Consider the following 17,990-nt stretch of genomic DNA (forward strand, 5'->3'; position numbering starts at 1 on the left):
TATTAGAATAATACAGAAATAACTTTGTTTGGAGCAAGTATATACTGCTGATGAGGTGAACATTGTTCATGAGGTAACATGTGAGGTGAACATGTATAGGTTACATATATTAAAGTGATGTAAACAAAGTTATTTGTTTTTTTTCTTCTAATATTATTAATAACTTAAAATTTAGCAGATATTTTTTTTGTTTGTTTTGAAAGCAGCAAAACTCACAAACGGCCTGTTCAGGTGAAATAAAATTTTCTAAGATTTTTCTGACTGGATTTTCAAGGTTTAAGTTTACTTTCTGTTGATTGAAAAGTTTTGAAGGTAATTTCTATTAATTTATAAAAAAAGCTGTAGGTAGGTACCTACCACATTTTTCACATTAAAACACCAAAAAGATTACGATCAAAGAGTGCTTAAACTTGAAGGAAGTCGGGTAGTGTTGCAGTCCCAGCTAGAGGTCGTATGTACGTCATCGACAATCGTTCATCTCACACGTCTTGCACGAAAACGAAAAAGATAGAAGATACTCCCCCCGGAACTACTATAAAACTACTTATTCTATAAATATAAAAAATAGCTTTCAAGATAACGTACCTATAAGATCTTTGTTCAGTTTGAAGAACATACTAAAATAAATATTGAATTTTTAAAGATGTACCTACTACATAAATAACTCTAATTTAAAATTAAATTTACGAGATGATAAAAAAAAAACAAATTTACTCACAAACTGGCGCAGTCACATTTCAAATTAAAACAGCGTTTATAAACACAACTTTATGAGACACAGTAATGGAAAAAAAAGTTTAATTTACAAAGATTTTTTTTCACTTTCACCCCCGCTGTACAAAGTGCCCCCAGTTTTCCACCATTGATCCAGCATTTATCTGTTGAAACATACTGAAATACAATACACTTTGTAGAAGGTTATCATTTACTAAAGGCATTTGTGTTGTATGGCAGCCGTTTGGTTTCCATGTGAAATAAAAGCTCTACATAATGAAAGCTATTGTTCGTAGTGAATGATTCACTAACTCGCCTTCATTCCACGAAACAAGGATAAAGCCAACATGGTTCGAATTATTTTGGTATCTATTTTAGACACAACATTAAATCGGGGATTTTGCAGAGAGTTTCTGTTAAGGAATTACAATAGAGTCTGTTTGGAGAAAGTGACAAAGCTAATAGAGAGAGAAACTTGTAGTACCCGCATACAATATTCACAAATGATGTCGGCAGCATGAGTACGAGTAGTTTCTTATATTTGATATTTCGTTAAATAATATCTGATTATGTAGAGCAGTGTCTGCCAAACTGTGTGCCGTGGCACACTAGTGTACCGCAAGAAGTTTTAGGTGTACCGCAAAGAAAGAAGCCTCAAAACTGTTCATTTTAAATAATTCCAATTCTTATTTTTTTTTCAATTTTAAGTAAATTCAACACCTAATGAAATATTAAGAAGAAGCTACAAGCCAAAAATGTGTATGTTCTTGGTATACCTTATATTGTAGGTAATAGGCATTAAAATCGTTTGAAAAACGGAGCCTGGAAACGTTCAATATCAAGCACAAAACTGGTATTTATTTATTTTGTTAATACTTTTATAAGAAAGAAAAAAAGTAAATCAAGTGAAACTGTCACAGATAATCTTAGCTATAATACTGTACTTTTTAAAAGTTGTTTCCTTTACGAATTCATACATTTCTATTGAAAAAAAAAAATTAGTAGTTTAAATTTATAATTTTTATTGAGTAATTTATTTGTATTCTACTCAAGCTAGACGACAGGAAAAACAAATTAATTTCAATTTATCTAAAACATATTTTTTGTTATTAATTATGTACCAATTCGTCATAGATTAATCAAAATATATATACAGTTACATTTATACAGTGACGCAGCGTTAGTGAGTGTGAGTTGTGTAAGTGAGTGTGAGTGAGTGAGCACAATATTAAAAAAAAAACGGTTGCCTAGACTACGATTTCCTTTATTCATATTAATAAAGTAAATTTAATTTTTAAATAATTTTAATTTACTATGCCGCGGAATAAATCCCATACACCAGTTTGCCGTGAAGTAAATATATTAGATAGACACATTTATCTAATGTAGAGTCAGACAAATTCAGAATTGAAGCAGGTAATCTGTTTTTATGAAGTAACAAAATTGAACTTTGGCGTTAAGAAATTTGCAGAACTCATTTCATTTACATTTTTTATGTAAATGAAATATCTTACTTGGCAACCTAGTATCTAATTTAAATGACGAAAAACGGATGATGGCTATTCTTTGTTCATGTAGGTTTGTCTATATTTTTCAAAGAAGACAAATCTTGTTTCAAACCGACTATCAAAGCTAGTAGGTAATAAATAAAAATGATTATTCATTTATCTTTCACTATCAACAATAATCAGAATCATTTGTAACTTGTAACGCATCTAAAACACCAGCATCGCAAAATAAGAAAGAATGTTTGATTCGGTTATTTATAAAAGGGATCGTGGTATCAAATTGCCATCGCGGTAATAAATTATGAGGCGGGGAGATACTGACAGTACTACTGCGGTCAGTGCCTACCTACACAGCGTTAAAGGGCGTGTCCTTGTCGTATTCCCGCTGAATAAACTTCTGGTTCATTTTCCAAGTGTCTTTAAATGTAATAATAAATTATAACAGCATCCTTTATTACCGTCACAAATCATTTCGGCAGATGGAATTATCGAGAAAAAAATATTAATTATTTTTTAGTTTGTGTAAATTACTAAACTTTACTTTATTTAAGGTATGATTTGAGATTTTCACGGACCAAAGTATTACAGTGATTCATTTTTTGGGGTATTATACCGTGTTGCTCTTCCTCCTTCTTAAGCCAACGTTTCGGACAGCATTACAGTGTCCATCACCAAAGTAGATGCGCAATTAAAGTGTCTAAAACGTTGGCTAAAGAAGAGATAACCAACACGGCATAAAACCCCAAAAATATATTACTATAATTTTTTTAAGGTGTTAAACTGTTCTGTAAAATAACTATTTTCATAATAATAACATTATTTTATTTATATGTAAGAACGATTAAAGGAGTGACATTAGATATGATTGTAAGGAGAATATTTGAAGCGAAAGTGAATAAAACGTTGGCTAAAGAAGAGATAACCAACACGGCATAAAACCCCAAAAATATATTACTATAATTTTTTTAAGGTGTTAAACTGTTCTGTAAAATAACTATTTTCATAATAATAACATTATTTTATTTATATGTAAGAACGATTAAAGGAGTGACATTAGATATGATTGTAAGGAGAATATTTGAAGCGAAAGTGAATACTTGAAGAAATCGGGTACGCTTGAGAAAAACATTGCACGCTCAAGTGTATAAAAAATCGATGTATGAATGAAGCGAGCAACGTATGCCACGACATTGTTACGCGGCGATTCTTACTTTCTGCCTACTTCTTTGGAATAAAATCCTTGTGGTTAGTTTATATAGTTAGGTTACCATTTTTACAATTATTACTTTAAATATAATTTTCACTCTCTACTACTAGGTTATAAATACTAATGTCTTTATTACAGAAGCCATCTCTAATGTATTATCTGTAAGGAATACAGTAGAAACAAAACTCTGGCTCTATATCAAAACTAGCGTGAGAACTAACAAATTAGAGGTTCCTCAATAAATTCCAAGAACAATGTCCTTATCTCCATTCATTTATAGTACCTATAGGAAAGTATACGTACTTCATAATATTATAATCGTCTTTTGATGAAAAGATTGAGTGTTAAAAGAAATACATTTCAAAAAACCTTCAAAGCAACTTTCTTTTATAATAATTTATGAGCCCTTTTAACATTGAATACTCACCTACCTTATTTGTTTCGAAAACTCACAATAATAAAATATTAATTTATTCAAATTACCTTAAATTTAGTACGCCTCTAATCAAGGTTAAGTTCATCGTTAAAATCAATTCGGACTCTTATTACTAGAGTCTTTTTTATAGATTCTAAAACTTAAGTGTTAATAAAAAGAGCTTTTTCATTATCACACACCTTTTTTATTGTTTCCAAAGATCAACTCATTTTTGTTTGGTGGCTTATAACTAAATCGAAAGCTTTATTGGTTGTGGAAGGTGTTGACAGAAAACTGGTAGTAAATAAACTACCTGTGCCTTATGTTTCGGAGAAGTGTGCCTAACACAGCTTTTTACGTACAAAAACGAACGCAGAAGAAGATAAGTTAGTCATTTATAGATGCTTAGGATCGTTTTAGAATAATTCTCAGGGATTTGTCTAAGGAAAACTGTCTTTACGCAGATAATATGATTATATTATATTTTAAGGCCGAAAAACTTTAATACTTAATTATTGAAGACTTATTGATTTCTAAACGAAAATTTAAAACAGAAAAATCCTAAAAAATACGGTCACATCTAGGACTCGAACCCAGGCCTATTGGTGTTCCGGGAACCAGTTCTATTAACTTAGCTAATGAGACCCTATCTCCTTCGGTCATATTTAACTGTATCGTACATTTTTATTGGCTGCTTATGATACAGTTAAATATGACCGAAGGAGACAAGGTCCCATTAACTCAGTCGGTAGAGCGGTGCCCCGGCAAGACAAGGGTCCTGGGTTCAAGTCCAAGATGTGACCGTATCTTTTTCTGTTTCAATTTTTTAGTTTAGAAATCGCTAATATTGTCTTAAATAATTAAATATTACAATTTGAGGTTACACTCATTAAGTTATTATTCTAAAAAAAAACTTTGATACTGTTTCAAAATAACTAAGGTACCTACAGTATTATTTTTCGCTCTTCAGTATGGACAGCAAAAAGGACAAAGATTATTGTTATTTTCAAGACAATTGTAACATTACTACGAAATGCATATTTAACAGATAATGCAGTCTGATTTAATACGCTGTCAAAGTTATTCATTAAAAAGATATTGATCTCATGGTAAAAATGGCGATTTAAGCTTCATAATATAAAGCTCAAATTGTTATTTTTTTATCTTATTTCCGGAACTTATTTTCATTATGTATCGTAGATGGTGACATTTCGTACGCATAAGTGTGGAGAAGGTAATTTAAAGTATTGATGGCCTCTGATTCACAGTAAGAATGGAGTGTTTCGTGGGAACAGATCGATTTAAAGGCAGTCAAATATATTTTGGGAATAACATGTATTTTTTATTGTTATTCTTTAAGTGTTATAAGATGTTAATGTGTTAGTTTGAAACCTTCGAATTTAAGGGACATAAACTTACTGCTACAAAGAATTTTTTGTAGTAGGTACGGAGAAAAATGATAATTGGTAATATGTTAAAAATTTCTTCAAATTTTTCGTAATCCGGTTGAAAGCAGGTGTTTAGATCGTTTCCTGATATAAAATAGTTAATTCCTAATATATACATGCACGTGCATTTATCTTGAAAATATTATAATTTTCATGAACACGTGAACATAATATATTCGTATTTTACTAAAAGTATGTCGGGAACTGGCAAAGAAAGGATGAAAGTAGATTAAATGCTGTTGAAATGAAATCCCTGAGGCGTATGTGTGGTAAAACCATGTTTGATCGTGTGAGGAATGTGGAGATCCGCAAAGAGTGCAAGGCTGATGTAAGCGTAATGAGTAAGATTAAGCAAGGGACGCTTAGATGGTTTGGGCATGTAGAGCGAATGAGCGAAGATAAGAGTGTAAGGAGGATATATGATGCAAATGCGAATGGTAGCAGAAGTCGGGGACGCCCGAGCAAGATATGGCACGATCAAGTGAATCAGATACTCGAGTCGGGCCATGTCAAGAGTCAGAATAGTAGAAGAGTATGTATGAGACGATGTATGAATGTGAATGAGGCAAGAAGTGTGCGCCAAGACCGAGTTGTTTGGCGGTCCGTCCTCTCTGCCTACCCCTGCGGGGAAACGGCGTGATGGTTAGTTAGTTAATGTCGGGAAGCCTGTTAATTCATTCGATAAGGCCAGCAATCCCGTTTTTAACCAGATTACCAATCATTTGAAGAGATTCTTTTAAAATTTAGCAATACCCATTTTCTCTACGTTGTAAATTGTGTAATATAATAATTATAATGAATGTAAACTTCGTTAATAAATTGCCGTGCTTGTTCAACATTCATCCAATTTATATCAATCTTCTACGGTGTAATCTCAGATACCTAATATCAAGATAGAAAATAAAAATTGTAAATTATTTAATTATCAATTTTCATTTGCTATCGTTAATATAATTACGAGCAATTTTAATGTAACGAAATTGGGGCTACAAAAAATTCCATACGATAACTATTTTTACGGCATATGTTTTCTATTGAAACTATTACTGTTTACCTTTACACGCAATACCAACTTAAAGTTTACAAATATCTTTTCGTTTTCAGAATTTCTTAGCTTCATCGAAATAACAATAATTTATAGTCTCAGCAATAAAAAGAATAAGAAAACATCCGCCGCTATTTCAGATTGATAATACAAAAACGATTTGACGAAAAACAGACGCGTCACAACCCTGGCTATAGTTCTGAAGAACAGATGACGATGTACACATTATCTTCTGCTTTGGTCCATACACACAATAAAGACAGTAAAAATAATCTCACATCAAAATACATATTAGATTGTTTTACTCGTGTTTTTTATTTGTGTTTGATTATCAGAATGGAAAACAGAATATAACATTTTATGAATGAAAACAATGACGTTACGTTCTGCGTATGACGTTATATTCGATTGGTATACTGTTATTGAGTATAGAACTAACAGTTAATAATAATAATAATACTTGGATGACTTGTATAGCGCCGTTTTTATGCAAAAACACCTCAAGGGCGCTGTTATAACTAGTTGTGAGTATAAATGCTCTAGATGCAGAAATCACATGTCACTTAATCGGCTAAAGTTAATTCTCTGTAGCTAATTTGTTCACGCCGACATGTCATCAGTATTCGATAAATAATATTGTATTAACGAGTGTTTTAAATTGGTCAAGATATTAAATTCGTGTGGATTATTCCTGGAAGACAATGCTATTAGAGTTTAGTTCTAAGAAACGAAAGAAAAACATACAAACGTTCACAGCGCTTTTGACTCACTGTGCCTCTTTCGTTACTCGCACTTTTGAAATATATAAGCATTTGTACATGTATCATAAGTTTAATAAATAACTTGTTGAAAATACTTTGTTAACTAATTTGTAAGTAACCTGCATTTTTTTTTTAAATATTACAAAGAAGGTTGTGAACTTTGGGCGGCTGAAGCAAAACGCTTATTGCAAGCATCCTGCATGACATTTTCGACAGATCATAATATATGACACGATCCTTTTTCAGGTAGTCACATGTGCTTGGCATATTTCAACGGAAGCTCATATTGTCTTAAGAGCAAAGCTCATTAATATTATGGAGACAAGGAGTAAAAACAACATTCGCTGTATCACAAAACAATATCTAAATCCAAACGTTTAGTTTGGCTCTTTTTCAGATCTGACGTAGATACTGCTTTACGATTTGTCGACTTAAATTTTGATTTGCCTAATGGAAGGGTCACGAAATTCAACACACATGTGCAAATCCATGCAGTGGTTTATTGACGCGTTGATAGCTATTTCGCTTTAAAAAAAATAACGCATTCAGTAGAACTATGAGAAAATATTTATTCGTAGAAGCTCTAAGTAAACATTCTAATTTTGGTTGTCGCTGCATGGGTTGAAGCTCGATTTGAAATTGATTTTATTAATTTATAATTATTTATTTCAAATGAGCATTTGATTTCTTAAATTTTTTGACAGTTTTGCTTGTCAGGTCAATTCAGATGAATGCCCTTCTATTAGAAAATTTAAGCTTGAAGGAGATACGAATTTACACGCAGATGACGGTTCCATGAAAACCCCTCAAAATGACAATTCAATACACCTATAAGAACTGCTATAAAATTATGAAAAATAATGAAACTGCTAATAATGAAGTTGCTATTTTACCCCCCCCATTACTATTAATATTATTAAATTTATTAGTTCTCTCTGATTTGTCATCAGAAAAAAATATTTATCTTAAAGAAAACTGAAAATATTTGTTTTTGAAAGGCAAAGTGATTCACAAATCATACAATATAATATTCCGTGATTTTTCACGGATCTGCACTAGCAATATATAGAACGCAATATAATATTAATGTGATATATGTATGTTTTAGGCAAAACATATCTCTAGAGTTTAGAGGTTATGTGCGTGCATAAATTTCTGTGTCATAAAATAATATGTAAAAAGAAAAAAAAACTATTTAAATGCATTGTTCATTATCTACAGGATAGAAAAATCAATCTAGAAGCTATCACTAGTTTACGTACTATTCTGTGCGGAGTGCAAACACAAAGCATGAAGCTTTTTCAGAGGACAGGGCTTTATGAAAAAGAGCAGAACTTTTTGTGACGAGGCAGTGGGAACAAAAGCACAAAAAAGCTCCGCTGATACAACTGACAGATAATGGTATATGAACAACTGTTCTCGAAGGGTGGCTCGATATTTACATATTTGAAAAATGCTAAAGACAAATACATAATTTTATTAGTTCTTTAAATTAACCTTGGTGCTAGCATTGATTTGAAAATCACGAATGTTTTCGAGATTCTTGTGGAAGTCCTAAATCCTGTATCTAAATTTCGCAAGTAAACAATTAGATAATGTTAATTAAGTTTTAATCTCAAGTGACCTACCAGGTAAGTATTGTACTGTATATTTTCTCCATAAATAGTTAAGAATAACATAGATCACTGTAAAAATGTATTATAAGTTTGTACAGCGCCCTTGAGGTGTTTTTGCACAAAAACGGCGCTATACAAGTCATCCAAGTATTATTATTTATTTTACTTCTCTTACAAGGTAAAGATTGATGGTTTGCGATAGTAGTTTAAGTCAATTGAAAAAATCATTTTCAAGTTACTTTCTCCGTCCCAGAATAATCTAAGCTTTTGCTTCTACCGAAAATGTTTTATTTTCAGATCACCTGCATTTCTGTTTTTCGGAAATTTGTAATGCTCTCATGGTTTTACCTATTATCTAATGATATAAGGTTATACCTAATAACCCTCAAAAAATATTTTGTACTTTAATCAACCCATGTAAATCCCGGCGTGCGCAAGAAAGTATATCACGATTAAGTTGTGTTATTTCACAAATTACTCATTTAGAATAGTATATAGTATATTTGGAGCATGTTACAAAGTAAGAGATACTCTCAGTATCGCCCTGGTGTAAGACCACCATCCACAATTGAAAAGTTGCGTGAAATGGCTTTGGCCGAGTTTGGTGACCAGATCTGAATAGCCAGGTACTACCTCACCTTCCTATTTCCCATCTCTCTCCCCTCCTTATTACCTTAAGCCTACAACATACTCCAATTGGGAATGCCATAGTTTCACCAGCTCCAGACGGTTAGGAGCAGTTTCCCATCTAATTCCCAAATTTTATAGTTAGAATTCATTCTTCCATATTTTGTAGAATCAGAACGCCTTGGAATGCTATCAGAGATCTTACAGGTAGGTAACAATCCATACTATAGAGAACCTTTGAGGTAAGCAGGTAGATACCTCAACGTATGACTTACAATATATATATTTTTAAATTCTATGAGAAGTGTTCAAGGTTTGAGAAGCCCCCTAATAGACAGACGAACGGGGCGTGTCCGCGCATACCCACTGCACCTAGCACTCCTAGGTAGTTACTCTCAATATCTCGTTCGTGTCTCTTTGCATCTCAAAAAATTCGCTACTAGCAAGTAGCAAGCTGGCGTGTGAACCCCCATTCTACACCCAGCATTTATTATGGGCAACTTTCCTTTAAACATTTCTGCTGCCCTGATACAGTGTTTTACTTCATTTGTCTTCAAAGTCAAATTATTTCAGGTACGTTGTATAATTTTTATTTAAAAATAAAATGAATTATTTTTTTTTACAGACAGGTAAAAAAAAAACTAACTAGATTTTCTGAAAGCTTTCAGAAATATGAAAATCTACACCCAGTGAAGAAAATAGTCAATTTTCCAACTTGATTTTGCACAAAAACGGTGCTATACTAATCATAGAAATATTATGACATGTTTGATTTTTAATATTGTAACTGATCTACTAATGACAGTGGCAATTCAAAGTGATGAAAAGCACTATGTTGAATAGGCTAGGTAAGGTTAGCTTTATGAGACAGTTTTCACTTTTATATACTTTATATCAATTTTCAAAAGTATGTTGAATTGCAACTGTCTTGAATTGCCATGGAAACCATTAATTTATTTCACCTGACACAATTTATTAGTTTGCAGAGTTTATACATGATGACTAGTGATGTGAATTTGAGAATCTTGATGATTAGTGCTAAAACCATTTTAAAGCGGGGAATTTATAAATGAATAGTAAAAATTATGTATAATACATAACTGCAGTGCCTCTGTAACAATCTTCTGTAATTGTGACGATTTGAATATGTCCTCTGAATTGGTATAATCATTTCCATCCCTTAGTATTCTGGGCAATGAGGAATACATACATATAATACAGTAGTTAATCCGATAATGTCTACACTAAAATATATCCCTAATTTTATTATTACATAGTGGAATACAAAAGCTTACAAATGCAAGCGATTCTGAACCATCAAACCCATCATTACAAGGTATTTTAATTTATCAACTTGTATTTGAAGTTATATTACTTGGGAAGAAGTTGTCTCTGAAACAATTCATATGAATTATGCTTTAATCTCAATCAAAGCGTTTCACACAGTGTAGTTACCTTTCGGTACGCAACATACCCGTAAGAAATCTCTTCCCGCTTCTGAGCTCCTGTTTTGCTAGTTACATTAGTGAATCTGATTCTGTTAGCTGCATAATAATGTGCGAGAGCACGTCGCGTCGGCAGCAAGATGCACTTTCCCTTTGTGACTCGGACAATGCAAAAAATGCATAATTTATCGTGCGTTAGCCGCCTTTGTGAGCGCTGATGAAGTGATGATGATTTAGAGGTGTCTTCGAATGAAGATGTTACTTGGAGATTGCAAATGAGAAAATGGGTATTATTATATTCTCGTTTATTGTGTCTTGTGTCGCCGCTTTGAATGTACATTTACATTAACTCGTAATGATCTGACGCACAGTAGCTTCGTGCGAAATTAAAGTCATACATTATCATCACGATTTGCATAATGTAACCTTTTCCATTGCCATTATTCACTTTTTATTAATTATTTTTGGTATTGTGTATAGTTTACCCACCTGTTTGGCGTACACATTATATTACCTGTTCATACATATTTTTATCCACTACCTATTTCACACAATGAAATGAATTATTTGACCTGTAAATATGTAATACCTACCACTTATGATTTATTTCTAAAAGTTTTATATATAATTAAAATTTAAGTAGAATGCTTAAGTTTTTTTTCAGTAATTTTAGCTAATCATAGTTGGCTGTTGTTTTCTAGCTTTCTTAAGATTAGCATTAGTATTAGTAGATTAGCATTCAGCTTTAAAAAAAACGGTTTCATGCAAATTTTTGCGAGGGTAAACTGAAAGAATTTCACACCTTATTATTTTATGAAGACGTTCGCGCAGGTAACAAGAATTTAAACATCCGTCACATCTCAGTTGTCGGAGTGTGTGAGACAAACGATCATTATGACAGCATCCCACGCCGATGACAACAATTCATAAACTGCCATCACTCACCGAACAATGCCACCCCAAAATACTGTCTTCCTTTGAACCACCTGACCCTAATCTGCCTTCCTTCAAAGCCTTATTAATATGCCCAAATGAATGCATGACCTTTTCAACCGGAGTCCATTGTACCTAGTACATTGTACATTATCCTGAATAGGCAAGAGCGTCCGACAAAAGGTAGCCAACTACAAAGCGGGCATTTTCCTCAGGAGCTTTGAAAGGAAATGCCTGGACGAGAGTTTTTGTTGGTGTCTAACAATTTGTTTGTAGGATATATATATACATTATTTATGGGAGGGTGGTTGTTGGATGTTGGTGGCTTCTTTGGTAATGGCTCCTTTGTCAAGATACTTTGCATAATGATCAATCAGATAATGCTGGGATGATAGCGCGCTGAGATAATGTGGAAAATTGAAGTCTTTCCAATCAGATGTAATGTAACGAAGAACAAAAGTTTTGAAACTGGTTAAGTAATATAGGTAGAAAGTATAATATACAGGAGATAACGTCTGAATGCGGTGTGAAGTTACCGATATTATACATAGGTGCCTATAGCACATGACAAATCTGTCAACACAATTTTGTTGTTACTGTTATTTTATGTAGGTAGGTACTGCTTGCTATAACAAGATTGGGTTAGGTTATGTTAATACTTTTTAACTCTTGAAATAATTGTAAATGAAAAATTGATGCTTTTAAAGACTTTTGTGTAATCTAACGAATTACACTTTTCGTGTAAAGCATTTTTTTAAATTAATCATTGCTGCTAAACTCATAAGTGATTACAAATTAAATAGCATATTCATAAATATAACATAATGTGCACTCTAGAATCATCTCCGTCCCTTAATATTTTAAGGATCTACCTTAGCATGGTCCTGCTGCGCCAATAGCTGTTCCCTCACCAGCTGAAGTTGTAGGATCATCTCGGATAGGCGGCGCTCCCGCTCTAGCAAGGTCTGACCCGAGAGGTGCGCGCCCCCGGCTAGGGCTTGCTGCAAGGCGGCGGCCTCGAGGGCGGCCTGGGACTCCACGGAGGTCATGTCGCTGGAAGAGAAATTATACATTTTTATATGTGGTAAGAAGATTATAGAATTTTGTAATTTTTCAAATCCACACGAGCGTAAAGTTTGCATCAAGAACTACGGATTTTTTGGAGTTACTGCGTTGGGGTAGCATTATAGGTATAATAATTGAAGTTCGGTACTTTCATAGGTTAGATAAATATTTTTTTTGTAAAGTTGATTTTTTTATAGTTCAAAGTATTAACGAAAATAATCTTACAATAAAAGCTGTAAAGTCGCGTGGAAGTTTATAATTCTTATGTTTTCTGTTGAGTGTCTAGTAAGTGTTTTAGGAGATAAAAATATCGCTATTGGTGTGGAAGGATTCATCAAAAACTCAATTGTTGCAAATTGTACGTTAAATGTTTTATGAATAACATAGTCAGAATGAAAAAAACAGTAGCTGTCTAAATAATTAGGTTCTTATATTATTGTGGTAAATCTGGCCCAGAGCCTAGTATAATACCGTTTTTACCAAAAAAACGTCATAGCAAAAGGTTAATTTTTTCACAGTTCTCACCTTACGCGCCGCGTAATTTTTACGTAAGGATGTATGTGTAAATATAGTGTGAACAGTTTGAAATACCATCCCATCTGCCTACAACTGCGAGAAAATAAAAGGATGGTGGTTAGATGGTGTATCTAAATTTCGCTAATAAACAATTAGTTAATGTTAATTAAGTGTTAATCTCAAGTGACCTACCAGGAGTACCAGGTAAGTATTGTACTGTATATTATCTCCATATATAGTTAGTAATAACATAGATCATTGTAGAAATAAATAAAAATGATAACAACTAACAATTTGAAGGCTTTTTAAGACAATTAAAATACAGTTAAATTAAAATAAAAACTCATCGCATGACCTTAAGTCTGCTACAGTGTTACCAGTGTTTTTTGATATAGTGTCCTCTGCGTGCAGTTTTATCTTTTATAAGCATAAACTTTTTAATATAAGTGTGTTTGTCGGAAGTGACTTGCCAGGTAAGTATGTTTTGGTATCTTTTCTAAATAACAAATGTAGATCATAGGAAATAAATTGTACAGCGCCCTTGGGGTGATTTTTCACAAAAACGGCGCTCTACAAATTATCCAATTATTATTATTATAAATTTTAACAGCGCCCTTGAGGCGATTTTGCACAAAAACGGCGCTATACAAATCATCCAAATATTATTATTATTATTATTATTATTAACGTTTTGATGAATTTGATTATGAAGCTACTGACTCAATGATTACCTTAATAGTATTATTTTTATAAACTCTCACTTAAATCAAACGGAGAATCCCGTGTTTATAGATGTGTCCAATAACTACTGCTATTGTTTAACTCTCAATTTTTCTCTCTTGGCATTACGGACACTTGTCACTGTGATATATTATATCTATTTGCGTTACTTTTCCATCAAGTAACATTCACAAGTCGCGTATTTCTCCATGGAGTCGCGGGTCGAATAGTTAACTTTATCTCGACATAGGTAGGTACTCGTACTACAGTAAAACTGTAGACTGTAGCGGTACAAATAAAGGCAAAAAAATGCGACTCTGTAACTACATAGAATTGTAGAACACCAGTGCATACAACGAGGTCATAAAATCTACTGTAACCCCTTTCCCGCTGAAATTTGCCCTGAAATAGTAAAATTTACCGGGAAATACTAAAGTTTACTGTGAAATACTGGAATGCCCTTTTAAAAGAAAATGAAGAGGGAACATTTCATTCTTTCCGCAAATAAAATAGTGAAATAAGTACAAATATATTTTTCTACTAAAAAAAATATTTCGTAGAAGAAAACGGCGGAAAAAACAATGTTAAATTTTTTTAATAGCTTCAAAATATTTGTGATTTTTTAAACTAAGTGTTTTTTGACATGTAACGCATGTCCAAGGAAGTGATAGCTTTAAAGTAGAAAATTTATGCTGAAGCTACAAATCACTCGATAGATAAGTTCTGGCTTCGTGAAATTTACACAGCTTTTTATTACTGAAATGTATACCCATTCACAACTTTTTTCAGCACGCAAGGTCAAGTCAATTATCAGCAAGAGTTCTTACATAAATACACTATTAGCTTGTTAAAAATAAGATGAAATAGCAATATTTTCCATTATTTAAGAAGAAATAAGGGTATTAAAGCTCAGAGTTGAATCTTGTAACAAATAAAGGGCTTTACTAATAAACGTGTTTTAAATTTTACAAATCTGATAAACAACCATTAATGGATGGTGTCTCTAACTGTAAACAACGTATGTTATTAGTTTTGAGTCAGTAATTATATGTAAGTCTTAGTCGTAAGTCAATAGTTAATATAAATCTTAGTTATGAGCTATTAATTCTATTACATATTTTATATGTTTACAGCTCCTTGAGGTGATTGTTCACAAAAACGGCGTATATACATTAAATCAACAAAGTAGTATTATTCTTATATGTACCTACACATATTATTCGTAAGCTGCATAAGCTAAAGTCAAAGTAATATTATTTTTGAATTTCCAGAAAAAAAGGTCCTTTTTATAGGTTAAGGCGATGTCAAAGGTAGTAATGCAAAATCATGTTTTTTTGGTTTGAAAATTTGGTCGCCTAAAAATGTTTCAGGTGCTTTGATTAAATACTGCAAGTAGAATACATCTTGGCCTTTGAAATAATCGAGTATTTTTTTAATAAATCATTTTATAAGCCCAGAAAAAAAATAATGTAAAGGCCTATGAAAACTGCTTTAAAGTTCAAAATCTCCTACTTACGAACCCATTTTTATTTTTATTTTCGGTTATGATTTTATTGTATAATGTGGAAAATTAAGTTATTTATAAAATTATCGAAAAAAATTTAAATATTTATGCCTGATCATCCACAAAATAAAATAAAAGGCACTTTTTGGCCATGTTTTTTTCTTGCATAAATCAAAACAAGCGGATGGTGTTAAGCGGGAATTTAAGCCTTATCGCCATCTACGTAAGGGTTGTTATTGATAGCGGCTCAATTTAAAATATTACACGACGTAGTGCATCGCCTTAAGTAGTACGTAGTAATCCAAAATCATTTTTTTTGGTTTGAAAATTTGATCTTTTAAAATTGTTTTAGAAGCTTTAATTAAATACTGCGAGTAGAACACATCGTGGCCTTTGAAATAATCATGTTTGCATTTGCCCAAAAAAATGGTATCAAGGATATAAAAACTGCTTTATAGTTTAAAGTTTTCTTCTTAAGAACCAATTTTCTGACATTGATCTATTGTATTATGTGGCAAATTAAGTACTTTAGAAAATTACACACAAAAATAAAAAACTCCTTTTGGCGTTGTTTTTTCTAGCATAAATGAAAACAGGCGGCTAGTGTTAAGCGTGAATTTAAACGTTATCGCCTTCTACATAAGGAGTGTTATTGTAAGCAGCCGTATTCAATGCTATCCGACGTGGTGGATCGTCCTTTACTGGATTACTTTTGTAATACGTTTCATTTAACTACCTACATATCTAGACAGTATGGAAATTCTCTGTGCAATATATTTATGTTCCTCAATAATAACTAATGAACGTATTTTCAAGGAATCCCTAAATCCACATTGAATTCAAATGCACCCTTGTACGAGTCTGTAGAATGCAGAATGCAGAATGCATGCACCGCCTCATGCACTGTACGTTCAAGTACAGTGTGTGTCTCTAAATTATTCATGATTTTGGCTGAAACGGTAAAAAGGATGCATCTAGTGCATTTTGTATGCGGTCTGCTTCCGATGCACCCGGTAGCTCCTTCCCCAGTTATAAGGTAGGTATTAGCAAGCAATGGTACAGGGTGGTCCATTATCCCAAAGCAGAAATAAAGGGGTTCACGAGTAGATTGTTATTGAATTCCATTGCAGTATAAATGTTAAGTGCAATTCGAATTGAATAACGATTTGAATAATTCATTGTTGTTTATACCGGTTTGATAATTATACGTAATTATTTTAATGTGTAATAAATCTTGGTGAGTTTATATAGCGTTATTTTTGTGGAATATCGTCTCAATAAATTGCTACTACGTCTCAATAAAATATCAGATTTTAAAATTATAATTTTTATTTACGCATTACTTGAAGATACCGGTTGGTTCAAGTATCACCAATTCTTCACTATTAATGTGGTAACTTGTAATACCAACCTATTGTTACAGTTTCATAACTCAAGGTGGGAATGATTGTTGGAACTAAAAATAGCAGCAGGCGTAGGCGTAGAGATTTAATCAAACAATATTCAGATATCATCTTATTTTTTCTTGTTTTTTTATTTTAAAGATTCACGTAGAAACCGAAATATCAAAACAAAAACAGTCAAAAGATTGACGAATAATGAACTCTCAACAAAAATACAGTGAATTATCCTTCGCCCTTTTCTGAGGAAATAAGAAAATGATTGTCCCCAGCGGGAGGGTGGCTGAGGAACAATGGGCCCGTAAAGTTGGGGGTAGGTTTGGGGGGGAGGGATGTTGTGGATGAAGGTGGGGTGGTGGTGGGGGTGGGGGGATGAAAACCGGCAATAAACTTGTCAGCGCCAGTAATGTGACGCGGGGCGCAGAAGTCACGCTGGGATGTCATAATAATTGCAGGGAAATAAGGATGTAGTAGCTGCCATTATTCTAATTAAAATTCTTATGATTTTGTCAGTAGGTACCTACACCTACACTCTTGCATTTTTTTTTATCTGAAAATAAAGAAGTTTCACATTAATATTTAAAAATAAAATGCATGTTTTTTCTGTTCTAGTTTAAACAATCAATCTATACTCATGCTCGTATCATGATAGTAAAAGTAATTTTAAAGTAACTTACGAATTACAATAATATAATAACTGCACGAGATAGACAATTTTATGAAATTACAAATGACATAATTTGGTCACGAGATCAAATAAAAAAATTGAAATTACAAACCATGTATGCTTTCGAGATGAACTTTATCAAAAATCAAAAAAGGAGAATTAATGTATGTGGCCATTGCATTAAACAAGTGGTATCTATCGGTAATAAACCTAAAAACAATTGTGTTAACATTGGTTAAGGATGATTGTTTTTTTTATCCGGGAATAAGTGTTGTAACAGGGAGAAAGCAAAGTACTCGTAAATAGGCATTCAAATTTATTTAAAAAAGCTTCAATAACATCTGAATTAATAATTTAATCAGAATTTCAAAAATGTTCACCTTCGAAGTGGCAGGTGTG

At 32.6% G+C, this 17,990-nt stretch overlaps 1 protein-coding gene across 1 annotated transcript in view; it reads right to left on the reverse strand.

Moving 5' to 3' along the window:
- Sox102F (transcription factor Sox102F) overlaps positions 1 to 17,990 on the reverse strand; it is a 224,165-nt gene that overhangs the window by 132,739 nt on the left and 73,436 nt on the right. The window contains exon 3 of the mRNA XM_089644571.1: positions 12,592 to 12,772. Coding sequence (XP_089500697.1) covers positions 12,592 to 12,772 — 181 coding nt within the window. The remainder of the gene's footprint in view (positions 1 to 12,591; positions 12,773 to 17,990) is intronic.

Source organism: Hesperophylax consimilis, chromosome 21 (genome assembly GCF_061612785.1).
Source record: "Hesperophylax consimilis isolate HC1 chromosome 21, BYU_Hcon_1.0, whole genome shotgun sequence".
In the NCBI taxonomy this organism is placed as follows: Eukaryota; Metazoa; Arthropoda; class Insecta; order Trichoptera; family Limnephilidae; genus Hesperophylax; species Hesperophylax consimilis.